Here is a 14,214-nt window from a genome sequence, read left to right as displayed (position 1 = left end):
AGTTTTCTGGATTGTTGCCGCTTTGTTAAACCAAGGGTCCCCACGCCTCCAAACGCTGCAAGTATAAGGTATGGCAGATAAACTCTTGGGCTGAAGGAGATGGCAAAAGCTGGGAATGTTTGAGTGAAGTTCCCGATGGGATATGTGTGTGTGTATGCGCGTGGAAACTGTCATAAAGAAGTCCTTTTAATTTTTCTTCTCTTCTATTTCCACCCCTCCTCCCGCTTCCAAAGGCGGGTTTTCCTCTTTGTTTCCGCTTCCCGTCATGTGGTTGAAGCCAAGCCAGAAGATGGGCAAGGCTAAGTCCTCACCAATCTGCTGTTTGAGCGCATGGAGGTTTTGAAAAGAGGGGCCAGTTGGGATGCGTCCTCCAAACGAGCCTGAGGGCACGAGGTTGGGAAAGACTGTCATCCTGGTCACTGCCACGTTTTTTCTTATTCATCCATGCTTATCATTTGCTTTCTTTGTATTTAAGCGATGGATACAGCACGTAAGTTCTAAATCAGTCCTTCCTTCTGGAATAATGCACTTTACAACAACCCCCCCCCAAAGAGCTGCATCTTTCCTTCAGCTTTGTTGCTGTGATACATAACAAACGTGCTCCACTTCTCAGGAAGCAGATTATATTTGCTGCCGACCCTCGCTGGCTCTTATTATGTGAACTTTATATGCTACGAACCAGTCCATGAGAGTTCTGTGTTTATGCTTATTCAGGGCTGTTTCTGTAAAAAGGACGTACAGTAACAGACAAAAGGCTGGGCGTGGAGAGAAACCTCTCCTTCCTCTCCAGAGTTGCCTCCACTTCCGGCTCCACCGGCAGAGATGCAATCGGGGCTTGCAAAGGAGGAAGGGAAGGAGGCGGGAAGCAGAGGCAGAAGAGGGGGCTGCTTCCTAATTAAGCCTCCTAATTAAGCGCCTTCACTCCCTACCTCCAACGTGGGGTCTCCCATTCCCGCCCCCGCTGCCCAGGATTTCGGGTGAGTGCAAAGCCAATGGCGGGGAAGGAGGGAAGGGGCTTTGCGAGGGGGTCCAGGATGAGAAGCCCCGGGACAAGGGGGGGGGAGAGGAGGAAAGGGAGCTGTTTTTTAAATGGGGGCTTTGAAGACGGAGTGGTGGGGAGCGAGAAGCTTCCTCCTGCAGGGATCTGGTGCAAAGGGAGTTGCAGGGAACGATGCTAGCCATGATCGCCTTAATAATAGTATGGATTTTGATTTTAATATCTGTACCCTGGCAGAAGACCCCTCGGAGTAGGACCTTATCTTTAGGCAACAGGCCAAAGCATTCCTCTTCTCCCAGGCGTTTGGCTCATTAAACAAACATTGGCCTTCACAACTGCGTTTACTCTGTTATGTCTGTTATGCATCTCTATGTAAATAATAGCAGTAAAAATAGGAGGCCCTGTTGCATTAAAGGGGATGGTTGGAATAGAGTCTGATCAGCATGCATAGCAAGAAAGATTTAGGAAGGAATAAAATAAAACACATTAAAACATCAACATCAAAAACTTTCCTGTACAGGGCTGCCAGCAGAAGTATTCCAGTTTGTAGAAATGGTCTTCAATTTTAAAGAAATGCCCACTTTAATGAATCACGTGGTATAAACATGTATGTTATCCTCTAGGTCCATACACACACATAATATTTGCATGCAGTGCTCCAAAGTGCTTATCCTGGGAACTTGCAATCTATGTTGATTACTTAGGGGGAGCAGAGGAGCAAATGGATGGGTTTGAAGGCTCTTTCCACCAGCCACCTCTCTCCCCTGAGCAACAAGAGCAAAGGGTGTTTGCAGGGCAGGAGGACAGAGGAGGAGGCAGCGAGGGCAGAGGGAGCAGTGGGCAGATCCACCTCCTCTCCCAGGGGGTCTAGATGCAAGCAAGGGGCTTCCTCCCTCTCCATGCAAGGGCCACCCATGTATTCAGAGCAGTCCTTTGCTGATAAACTCTTAAGTTCCAAGGGGTCTACTCTCAGGCCACTAATGTGCATACCATGCCAGCCTTGGAAGGGAGGTGGGACAGGCAGATAAAAGGAATGGCCAATGTTGTTTGAAAATGGGTGGGGGTTCTTTGGAAGGGGTATTTTTGTATGCAACAGTGGCAGAGAGGATGCTGATTGCCAAGGGATAGAAAGGAGATGAAATTCCATCAAAAGAGTGGCAAGGAAAAATGCTTCAATATATAGAAGTAACATAGATGACGGAAAAGATCAGAGACCGATCAACCCAAAAGTTTAAAAGGGAATGGGAGATCTGTAGACAATATTTAAAAGAACAGTATCCCCTTATAAAAACTTTAGAATGCTTCGAATAACTCTCGGAATTGAATAAGGCATAAAGAATTCAGACAAGATTTAATATTATTATTATTTATTATTTATACCCCGCCCATCTGGCTGGGTTTCCCCCACTACTCTGGGCGGCTTCCAACAAATACCGAAATACATTAAAATATCACAGCTTAAAAGCTTCCCGAAACAGGGCTGCCTTTAGGTGTTTTCTAAATGTCAGGTAGCTATTTATCTCCTTGACCTCCGATGGAAGGGCGTTCCACAGGGCGGGTGTCACTACCGAGAAGGCCCTTTGCCTGGTTCCCTGTAGCTTTGCTTCTCGCAGTGAGCGAACCGCCAGAAGGCCCACGGCGCTGGATCTCAGTGTCCGGGCTGAACAATGGGGGTGGAGACGCTCCTTCAGGTACCGTGTTTCTCCTTTTTTAAGACGTAGGCCTAATATAAGACATAGCAGGATTTCTAAGCAATTGTGCGATATAAGCCATAACCCGAAAATAAGACATAGTGATAGACCCTTTCCCCCTCCCGCCAGCCAACTCCCCCCCTAAAAATCTCTCCCCATTTCGCTGTCGCTCCAAAGACACGTATTTCTTTTAAAAGCTTGTAAAAATGCACCGAAGAGCCATAGCTGCTGGTTGCTTCAGCCTCGTGATTTCCCCTCCCGTTCGATTTTTTTTTTTTTTAAGCTAGGCTGTGTGAGCTCTACTTCGTGAAGAGGAGAAAAGTGGCATTTGCGGTGGGGAGGAGATGAAACAGGAGGAAGAAAAGAGGGGCGATTGAAGACGCTGCCTTTAGGGAGAGACTCTGTGTGCGCGTCTCTCTCTCTCTCTCTCTCCCCTGCGTGTCTCTCTCTCTCTCTCTCTCTCTCTCTCACACACACACACACACACACACACACAGCCCACCTCTCGCTTCCCCCCACCTTCCCCCCTTTTAAAAGCCTTTTAAAAAGTGAGGATTCTTTTTCTTTCTATTGCTTGTCTGTAGAGCTGCCCCTTTAAGGATTTTTACTGGTACCGGGATCGCTGCCGGTGGCTTCTCGCTGTTTAGGAGCTGCTAAAAGTTAACATTTTGTGGGTAAGAGAAGCAGTTAGGACCAGCAGATTATCTCACCCCGCTTTCCTGCTGGCTCAATTGCTACTTAATTGCTACCATTTACCATCTTAATTGCTGCTCAGCTGCCTTCTTTGTTTTCTACAGTATCTCTTATCAGCCGGTAGCCTCTTTGCTATCAGTGCTACAAAGTGCTACATTGTTGGAACTTTCGCTCTTAAGTCTTGGGCTGGCTGGTAGAGATCCTTATTTGCTTTACCTTTACCTTTATAGGCTACTGCTACGATTGCATCACACAGATAGATTCCATTATACTGTACTCTGGTTTAAATTTAAGAAGCTCCAGTGTAGCAGATTGCTATTAAGTGAGTCCCCACCTGGGAGGAGAGAGAGAGAGAGCAGCCCTTCGGAGGAGCTCCCTCCCTCCCTCGCGAACATCCCAGGGCCGGGGAGAGAGGGTTGGGCCAGGGACGCACACACCTCCCTTCCCTCAGACTCCCTCTCACGGAGCTTGGTGGTGGCTGTTGCCCGTCCTTTTCTTTCAGTCAAGAGTCCTGCCCCGCAGGGAGCCAGGGAGCAAGAAGGGCACTGCTCCTGACGTAATAAAAATAAGACATTCCCTGAAAATAAGCCACCCAGTGTTTTTTGAGGAAAAAAATGTTATAAGACGGTGTCTTAAAATGTGAGAAACACGGTATACAGGACCGAGGCCGTTTAGGGCTTTAATGGTCAGCACCAACACTTTGAATTGTGCTCGGAAACGTACTGGGAGCCAATTTAGGTTTCTTAGGACCAGTGTTATGTGGTCTTGGCGGCCACTCCCAGTAACCAGTCTAGCTGCCACATTCTGGATTAATTGCAGTTTCCGGGCCACTTTCAAAGGTAGCCGCACATAGAGGGCATTGCAGTAGTCCAAGCGGGAGAGAACTAGAGCATGCACCACTCTGGTGAGACAGTCTGTGGGCAGGTAGGGTCTCAGCCTGCGTACCAGATGGTAATAAAGATGAAGCTTATTGAAAAATAGAGGCAAGTGATTAGGAAAATAAATAACCTATATCAAGGAAGTCGGAAGTTGATGGTTGGAATAATTTTTTTGCATTCGTGATGTATTATTCTATTTTTTTTTGTAAGAGATGTATTGTGCTTTTTTGTTTTCTTTTTCTAAGCTTTCATTGTGTGTGTATGTGTTGATTTTAAATAAAGATTATTTTTTTTTGTACCTGCACTGATGATAGTCATTGTTTGGATGGGGGGCTTTTATCCCTTTCCACAGTCACTCACTCACTCACTTAATCAATCATAAAACAAAAAACTAGTGGAGGACCGCTTCTGCAAACGCACGCTGTGCAATAGAGTGCTTCTACACGTGCGAGCGGCAAAACCTGGAAAAATAACAGAGGGTTATGTAACACGAGAATATTGATACATTCTCCACATTTTTCATTTATCTAAATTGTTCATAAACTTATTTACAAGTGATTCCCAGCTAATGTTTTGATTTCCTTCCAGTAATCTCATAGGTAAATTATAAATTTCCCCCATTCATTTTTAAAGTCTTTGTTTTCTTGATTCCCGAGTCTCGCCGCTAATTTTGCCAATTCAGCATAGTCCAGCAGTTTGGCTTGCCATTCTTCCCTAGTTGGGATTATTGCATATTTTCATCTTTGGTATAATAACATCTGTGCAGCTGTTGTCGCATTCATAGTGTTTTCCGGTCTTTTGAGATTTCTGTACCTGTAATTCCAAATAAATAGGCTTCTTGTTTCTTACAAAAGGTATTTTAAACATTTTTCCCCTCAATTCATTATATACCATTTCCCAAAATGATACTGTTATCTGACATGACCACCACATATAGCAAAAGGTACCCACTTTCTTTACATTTCCAGCAGATATTTGAACTTATTCTATACATTTTAGATAACTTACTAGGAGTCAAATACCACCAATACATCATTTTCATGTAGTTTTCTTTCATTTTACAGCAAGCTACGAATTTCATATCTGTTTTCCAAAGCCTCTCCGAATCTGCCTTTTGTATGTTATGTCCTAAGTCCTTTTCCCTTTTAGTCATAACTGATTTGACCTGTTCATCCGTTGTACACCATTCTAGGAGCAAGTGATACATTTTACACAGATTTTTTATGTTACTTCCTAAGAGGTTTTTTTTTAATTGTGATGTCTCATAACAGGGTCAACTGCAAAAGCTTTTCATTTACCGTATATGCTTTATTTCCTCCTGTTTTTTATGTTACTTCCTAAGAGTTCTTTTTGAAATCGTGATGTCTCATAACTAAAACCTTTCTTTTTGTCTAGTTACAGGTAGGTAGCCGTGTTGGTCTGGGTCGAAGTAAAATAAAAAAATTCCTTCAGTAGCACCTTAAGTGCCTGGGGACTCCCATTTCACTGTATCTGAAGAAGTGTGCATGCACACGAAAGCTCATACCAAAATAAAAACTTAGTTGGTCTTTAAGGTGCTACTGAAGGAATTTTTTTCTTTTACTTTTTGTCTTGTTGTTGTTTAGTCGTTTAGTCGTGTCCGACTCTTCGTGACCCCATGGACCATAGCACGCCAGGCACTCCTGTCTAGGTTAAAGATATTGTCTAGGTTAAAGATTTTGTCTAGGTTAAAGATATTGTTGAATTGATGGTACTGTAACCAGTCAGTTACAGCCTCCTTTATCTCTTCAAAATCTTTTAATTTCAGTTGGTTTTCAACTTTAGTTAACAGCTTTTTATAAGTCGGCCAAATACTTCTCATAGTCAAAAATTGTCAGAGAGATTGCTTCCAAGGGGTAAAGCCACCAGGGTGTTTTTTACTCAAACAAATTCTTATACTTCTCCCATACCCTGAAAATGGATTTTCTTACTATAGGATTCTGAAAAGCTCTATGCACCTTGGCCTTTTCCTACCATAAATATGCATGCTATCCATAATTCATGTCCTTCCAGATCTAAAATACTGTATCTGTGTTTTCCAATGTAATCCATTTCCGGTTGCAGCAGATACAGGATGCTTCATAATAAAGTTTCAAATCTGGAAGGGCAAAACCTTCTCTCTCTCTTACATCTGTTAATAATTTGTTTTCTATCCTTTGTTTCTTCCTGTTCCAGATAAACCTAGATATATCTTCTTGCCATTTTTCAAAGCATCCTGCGTTGCCATTTGCCGGGACTGATTGGAATAAAAATAACATTTTTGGCAATACATTCATTTTTTATTACTGATATTCTCCCCCAAAATGATAAATTCATTCTTCCCCATATCTCTAAATCTCTTTTTTTCTTTCCACACATTCTCGTAATTGTCTTTAAAAAATCAATATTCTTAGCTGTCAAACAAATCTCTCAGTATTTGACTATTTATGTATAACTAACTCTGTTTTCTGTTGTATTTCCTTTCTGTCTTGCTCCATCATGTTTTTTACCAAAAGCTTAGTCTTATTCTTGTTTGGTTAAAGCCTGCCTATGCCCGAAGGCCTGTATCTTTTCTAACACCTTTGGTAGAGTATTTTTGGGATCCTTCACTGTAATTGCAAGGTCAACTGCAAAAGCTTTTAATTTACCGTATATGCTTTATTTCCTACTGTTATTCCTCTAATTAATTTCTCCACTCATTCTCTCTCGCCGGGGCCTCTAATACCAAAATAAATAATAATGGTGATGGGGCTACCCTTGTCCCCTTCATTATTTTACACTTTTCTGTTCTAACCTTATTAACAATCAGCATGGCCTGTTGGTAAGAATAAATTGCATCAATTCCTCTCCCAAATGCTTCCCCAAAACTCATTTGTTCTATTATCTTTTTCATAAAAGCCCATGAAACATTATCAAAAGTCTTTTCAGTATCTACAAACATTAAGGCCGCCTTTTCTCATTTCTAACTTCCAAATATTCAATCATATCAATTATATTCCTTATATTCTCCTTCATCTGATGTTTTGGTAGAAAGCAGGCCTGATTGTGATTAATTTTATTTTCTGCTAAAACACCTTTCATTTTATTGCTTAAAATACGAGCAATGCTCTAAATTGAGTATTTTTCTCGCCTTTTAGTTCAAGAATTATTGAGTTGTGGTCCAAAAGCGTTCTTGGTTATATTTCTACTTTTTCCATCTATGGTCTTCCATCCTCCTGGAGACAGTGATGAAAAAAAGGATTAGACTGATGTCTGTGCTCTGCCCTCGTGGTCCTAGGCAATAATGCTTCTTAATACTAGTTCCTGGAAAGCACAAGAAGACAGAGGGCTCTTGTGCTCAAATCCTGCTTGCTGGTTTCCCACTGTGAGAGCAGGATGCTGAACTAGGTGGGCCTTTGCCCAATCAAGCAGTCTCTTCTTATGTTCTAATACAGGCACACCCAAACTTGGTCCTTCAGATGTTTTGGGACTACAACTCCCATCATCCCTAGCTAACATGACTAGTGGTCAATGGTGATGTGAATTGTAGCACCAAAACATCTAGAGGGCCGAGTTTGGGTATGCCCTTTCTAATATATTGCAATATTTTTACACTTACATGTGGCATAGTAACACTAATGTTTTACTTCTTAGTCATAGGTGAGGCTGCTACTCAAGCCTGTGATCATTTCTTCCTTGGAAAAAGAGTCAGATATGTGTCTAAGAAGCCCATTCCACCATAGATTATAAAATAAGGAAGTTTATTAAGTGTGAATGGAGTGATCTTGTGTTGTTCTTGCCGTTATCTCATCTCCATTCCTAAAAATTTGGAACATAGTGAGGACAGTGGAGAATGAAGAGGTGTTAATAGAAGGTGCATATTGGGATTGACATGTGTTCAGTTTCTTTCTTGTCTTTCTTGAAAGTCTAACAGGATTCTCTTTCCTCCTACTCCCAAACAGGTGAGGAAGATGAGGGCCAGAATTCCATGGAGCCATCTGTAACTTCATTGGGAAGAACAAAGAAACAGTTTAAATGCATGGAATGTGGGATGTGCTTTAATCACAGTGGAAGACTGAGGATACACCATCAAACACACACAGGGGATAAACCATTGGAATATATGGCGTGTGGAAAAAGCATCGGTCAAAATGGAGCACTTCAAATACATCAACAAACCCACACAGGGGGGAAATCATCCAAATGTACTGAATGTGGAAAGAGCTTCAGTGAAAGTCAAACACTTAGAATACATCAACGAACTCACACAGGGGAGAAACTATTTGAATGTATTGAATGTGGAAAGAGCTTCAGTCAGTATGGAAACCTTAGGAGACACCAACAAACTCACACGGGGGAGAAACCATTTAAATGTATTGAATGTGGAAAGAACTTTAGTCAAAATGGACACCTTAGAACACATCAACGAACTCACACAGGGGAGAAACCATTTAAATGTAATGAATGTGGAAAGAGCTTCACTCAATATGGATATCTTAAAATCCATCGACGAACTCACACGGGGGAGAAACCATTTAAATGTATTGAATGTGGAAAGAACTTCAGTCGAAATGGACACCTTAGAAGACATCAACGAACTCACACGGGGGAGAAACCATTTGAATGTATTGAATGTGGAAAGAGCTTCAGTCGATATGGAAACCTTAGAACACACCACCAAACCCACACAGGGGGCAAACCATTTAAATGTATTGAATGTGGAAAGTGCTTCAGTCGATGTGGAAACCTTAGAATACATCAACAAACTCACACGGGGGAGAAACCATTTGAATGTATTGAATGTGGAAAGAGCTTCAGTGAAAATGGACACCTTAGAATACATCAACGAACTCACACGGGGGAGAAATCATTTGAATGTATTGAATGTGGAAAGAGCTTCAGTCGATATGGAAACCTTAGAACACACCACCAAACCCACACAGGGGACAAACCATTTAAATGTATTGAATGTGGAAAGTGCTTCAGTCGATGTGGAAACCTTAGAATACATCAACGAACTCACACGGGGGAGAAACCATTTGAATGTATTGAATGTGGAAAGAGCTTCAGTCGAAATGGACAACTTAGAAGACATCAAGGAACTCACACGGGGGAGAAACCATTTGAATGTATTGAATGTGGAAAGAGCTTCAGTCGAAATGAAAACCTTAGAACACACCAACAAACCCACACAGGGGACAAACCATTTAAATGTATTGAATGTGGAAAGTGCTTCAGTCGATGTGGAAACCTTAGAATACATCAACGAACTCACACGGGGGAGAAACCATTTGAATGTATTGAATGTGGAAAGAGTTTCAGTGGAAGTGGAGCCCTTAGAAGACATCAAGGAACTCACACGGGGGAGAAACCATTTACATGTATTGAATGTGGAAAGAGCTTCAGTGGAAGTGGAGCCCTTGGAACACACCAACGAACTCACATGGGAGAGAAACCATTTAAATGTATTGAATGTGGAAAGAGCTTCGCTCAATATGGATACCTTAAAATCCATCAACGAACTCACACGGGGGAGAAACCATTTAAATGTATTGAATGTGGAAAGAGCTTCACTCAATATGGAAACCTTAGAACACACCAACAAACCCACACGGGGGAGAAACCATTTGAATGTATTGAATGTGGAAAGAGCTTCAGTGGAAGTGGACAACTTAGAATACATCAACAAACTCACACAGGGGAGAAATCATTTAAATGTATTGAATGTGGAAAGTGCTTCAGTCGAAATGGACACCTTAGAATACATCAACGAACTCACACGGGGGAGAAACCATTTGAATGTATTGAATGTGGAAAGAGCTTCAGTCGAAATGGACAACTTAGAATACATCAACAAACTCACACGGGGGAGAAATCATTTAAATGTATTGAATGTGGAAAGTGCTTCAGTCGAAATGGACACCTTAGAATACATCAACGAACTCACACGGGGGAGAAACCATTTAAATGTATTGAATGTGGAAAGAGCTTCAGTGGAAGTGGAGCACTTAGATCACACCAACGAACTCACACGGGGGAGAAACCATTTAAATGTATTGAATGTGGAAAGAGCTTCAGTAGAAGTGGAGACCTTAGAAAACATCAGCGAACTCACACGGGGAAGAAACCATTTAAATGTATTGAATGTGGAAAGTGCTTCATTCGGAATGGACACCTTAGGAAACATCAGCTTACTCACGCAGGGGGGAAATCATAGATATTTGGAAAGAGCTTCAGAGGGAGTGAATATCTTAATATTAATAAGCAAATTCACACCGGGGGGGGGGGGAGAGTCATATATAATGTATGGAGTTTTCCACTCAGGTTTCCCAGATTTCCTGGGGAGTGAAGATGGCTGTCAAGTCTCTGGATGTTTCGAAAAGAATTTGGAAGCGTTTGTTTTCATTCTTGGGGGCCATGTTTTTTGGCGATTCCCCTCTATTTCAAGAGGGTATCTGAAGACTGTTGATCAGGATCGCTTGGAATCAGGCATTCTGGACTTTTCCCATAATGCTGCGTATTGCTCAGAAATGAGAGCTGGATCTGGATTTCCTGTGTCTGCATCATTCCCACGTTTCTCCAGCTGTAGTCTTCTGCAATGCTCACACCACTTGTAGGGCTTTCCTTTTGGGTGGATTCTCTATGAAGAAGGCCCAGCTTTTTCTCATGTGCATGTAAATCCCAGGGTTCTCTTTTCCGTGTGGTTCCCATTAGGTCTTGCCAGGCTTAGCTCCTAACCAACGACTTTTCACGCTTAGCGCTGGAGTGCTTCTTCCTTGAGTCATGGGCTGCAATGAGAAACAGACTGCAAATTACTGAAATCAAAACAAGGGAGAAAGAAATGAAACCTCTGTCACTAGATGTCAACTAGCGGCATCTATTGTTCAAGGTGCTGGTGGTTGTTATCATATTTGTATCCCACCCATCTGGCTGGGTTCCTGCAGCCCAGAGGCGCCAACTTCTGTAAATGATTGAGAAGACCTGGCAAGATGTTCTGACATCGCACGTGCAACAACACACAACATCCTGATGTCCTGTGTATGCCGTTTCAAGGGCCCAGGGGGAGAGCCAAACGCCCTCAGAACATTGAACATTGAGATGGACCTCCCCACCCACCATTCCGCTCACAGAGCTACAATTCTCAGGGTGGTTTAACAATCAGTCCCTCTTCACAGGGAACTCTGGGAATTGTAGTTAGGGGGGAATTGAGGAGCCTCCTAATAATGCTTAGCACCCTTAACAAACTACAGCTCCCGTAATTCCTTGGGGGAAGGGATCCGAAAATAGTTTAGGATTATTTTGAAATGAAAGCAACAATCTATGTACTGTACTAGAAAACATTTTTTGTTTAGGCAAGCCTATCCACACATGTAGAATGCTCAACATGTGTTTTACACTTCTCGGTAGTGGCGCCCGCCCTGTGGAACACCCTCCCACCAGATGTCAAATAGAACATCCCATAGAGGAGAGAATCCAAGCGTCATAATGCAGAATCAAATGGTTTATATCGACAGGCATCCAAAAGGGGGTGGGGTAGGGGGAAGAAGGCTGCAGCGAAACCTTGTTGTGAGCCAAAGAGCAAGTTTCTAGCATTTGTTGAACCCTGAGATGTGAGACAAGAACATACAGTGGTATGTTCTCAAACTTAATCCATTCTGGATGTCCGTTCCAAAACCAAAGTGTTCCAAAACCAAGGCACGCTCTCCAATAGAAAGTAATGCTAAATGGATAATTCCGTTCCAGACTTTTAAAAACAACCCCTAAAACAGCAATTTAACATGAATTCTGCTATCTAATGAGACCATCAATCCATAAAATGAAAACAATAATCAATGTACTATACTATAAAATATTTTTTGTTTAGGCAAGCCTCGGTAGTGGCACCCGCCCTGTGGAACACCCTCTCACCAGATGTCAAAGAGAACAACAACTACCAGACTTTTAGAAGACATCTGAAGGCAGCCCTGTTTAGAAAAGCTTTTAATGTTTGATGGATTTACTGTATTTTAATATTTTGTTGGAAGCTGCCCAGAGTGACTGGGGAAGCCCAGCCAGATGGGTGGAATATAAATAAAAAATCATCATCATCCATGGAGGCGCTAGGACCCTGTTGCGCTCTGCAGCGTCAGGGTAATTCCTCATTCCAGCACTGCATTTCATTGGTAGATCTCTACCAATGAACTGCAGCGCCGGGGTCATCCCTGCCGGTGGGAAGGCTCCAGATGCTTTTCCGCAGTCCATACCTCTTCCCCGCTGGCTCCGCAGCCCCGATCTGGCCTCCGAGCTCTCCCCGCTGACTCGGGGGGGGGGGAGCCATGTGGCGACAGGCATTGACACTTCTCTCTTTAATTTTCTCCTTTTCCCCCTCCCTCCAAACTCAGTTCTTATTTCCCGCCAGACTTCCGGTTTACCGCCATTTGCGAAGCCACGCAAAGGAGCTTCTCGGGGGACCGAGGCTCCCTGCCTGGGGAAGATAGGGGGGCGTGAAAGCTACACAACCCCCCATGAAGAAACCCTAGCCTGGGCTGGTTGGGGACGTGGTGCCACCGAAGCCAGGACTTGTCTCCCTGCTTCCCGCTAGCCCTTTGAGGCAGCGAGAGAAGGCGGGCGGTAGACGGGGCTTCTGGCAATATCGCTACTTCTCCTAGGTGGATCCTTCCCAAAATTTGACTTAATCTGCTAAACAGACTCTCTGAGTAATAACTCTTTAATTTGATTGAAATTTGAGGATCGGAGAGGGTCTAAAGGGACCGGGAAGTTGCCCCTCTCTGCTGCGTTAAAAACGAAAGTAAAGACAAGCAGCTACAACCGGATGTACTATTTAAATAAATTAATATCTTCTAAACGACAGCACGAAACCCCTCCAAAATCAGGGGTAAGGGGGAGAGGACTTTCCACTAGAGACCCCTGAAATTTGAGACATTTGGACTGTGTATTTTCGCTGCAATTTGCTTCGAAAGGGGCTCCCCCCGGCAAGACAGACAGAGCGCTGACGTCACAAAGGCTCTGCTATTTGCATGAATTTTTCAACTCTCAGCTCTGTGTAGACTGCCTTTGAAGTATTCTGACAGCTGTCAGAGCCCTGGGTTCATGGAATAAATGCAATTTTCTGCCTATTTGAGGATGGAAACCCAATGAAAAATTATTTTAAAGACTTTCCTCATATTATAAGACTGTAATTGACTGCAACTGACTGGGAAAATTAGAAAAGGGTTGTTCACTGCCCTCTATTGGAATGAGGAGATAAAAGGAATTGTTGTAGGTTCAAAGCAATACAAGTTAAAAGCCTTTGCTGACGATTTAGTATTGACATTGCAGGACCCAGAGATAAGTGTAGTGAGAGCGCTGAAACTGATCCAGGAGTTCGGACAGTTGGCTGGATTCAAATTAAATAAAATAAAGACTAAAGTTTTAGGCAAAAATTTATCAATAGAAGAAACTAATAAGCTGCAAAATATTACAGGTTTAGGTGAAATACCTGGGGGTGAATATGACAGCCAAGAATATCAATTTGTTTAAAAATAATTATGAAAAATTATGGAAAGAGATAAAGCATGACTTAGAAGGTTGGTCAAATTTGAAGTTATATATTATGGGCCGTATTTCAGTTATAAAAATGAATGTATTGCCAAAAATGTTATTTCTATTTCAAGCATTACCGATCGTTGATAATGTTGCTTGCTTTAAAGAATGGCAAAAGGTATTATCAAAATTCATCTGGCAGGGGGAAAAACCAAGAATTAAATATAAACTTTTAACGGATGTGAAGGAAAGAGGAGGTTTTTCCCTACCAGATTTGAAGTTATACTTTGAAGCAGCAGCCTTTTGCTGGTTGAGAGAATGGTTTTTACTAGAAAATGATGATATACTTGATTTAGAAGGTCATGATAATGCGTTTGGTTGGCATGCATATTTATGGTATGACAAAGTCAAGGTTCATAGAGGCTTTAAACGTCATATTATTAGAAAAACTCTGTAT

At 42.5% G+C, this 14,214-nt stretch overlaps 1 protein-coding gene across 2 annotated transcripts; it reads left to right on the top strand.

Annotated features, from left to right (window-relative positions):
- Window positions 1-218: 218 nt before the first annotated feature.
- LOC118080976 (oocyte zinc finger protein XlCOF6) lies at window positions 219-12,878 on the top strand. 2 transcript variants are annotated; one of them, XM_060270322.1, is made up of 2 exons: window positions 219-490; window positions 8,198-12,878. In XM_060270322.1, the coding sequence occupies exons 1-2, from the start codon at window positions 478-480 to the stop codon at window positions 10,450-10,452; spliced, it is 2,268 nt and encodes a 755-aa protein (XP_060126305.1). In that variant the 5' UTR covers window positions 219-477; the 3' UTR covers window positions 10,453-12,878. The 2 variants fall into 2 exon arrangements, with proteins under 2 accessions (XP_060126305.1, XP_060126310.1); XM_060270327.1 differs by lacking the exon at window positions 219-490 and adding an exon at window positions 657-977.
- Window positions 12,879-14,214: the final 1,336 nt, after the last annotated feature.

The sequence above is a fragment of the Zootoca vivipara genome, chromosome 2 (assembly GCF_963506605.1).
Source record: "Zootoca vivipara chromosome 2, rZooViv1.1, whole genome shotgun sequence".
NCBI classification, from domain to species: Eukaryota; Metazoa; Chordata; class Lepidosauria; order Squamata; family Lacertidae; genus Zootoca; species Zootoca vivipara.
Note: the sequence above shows the minus strand (reverse complement) of the source record. Positions and strands in the feature narration are given on the sequence as shown.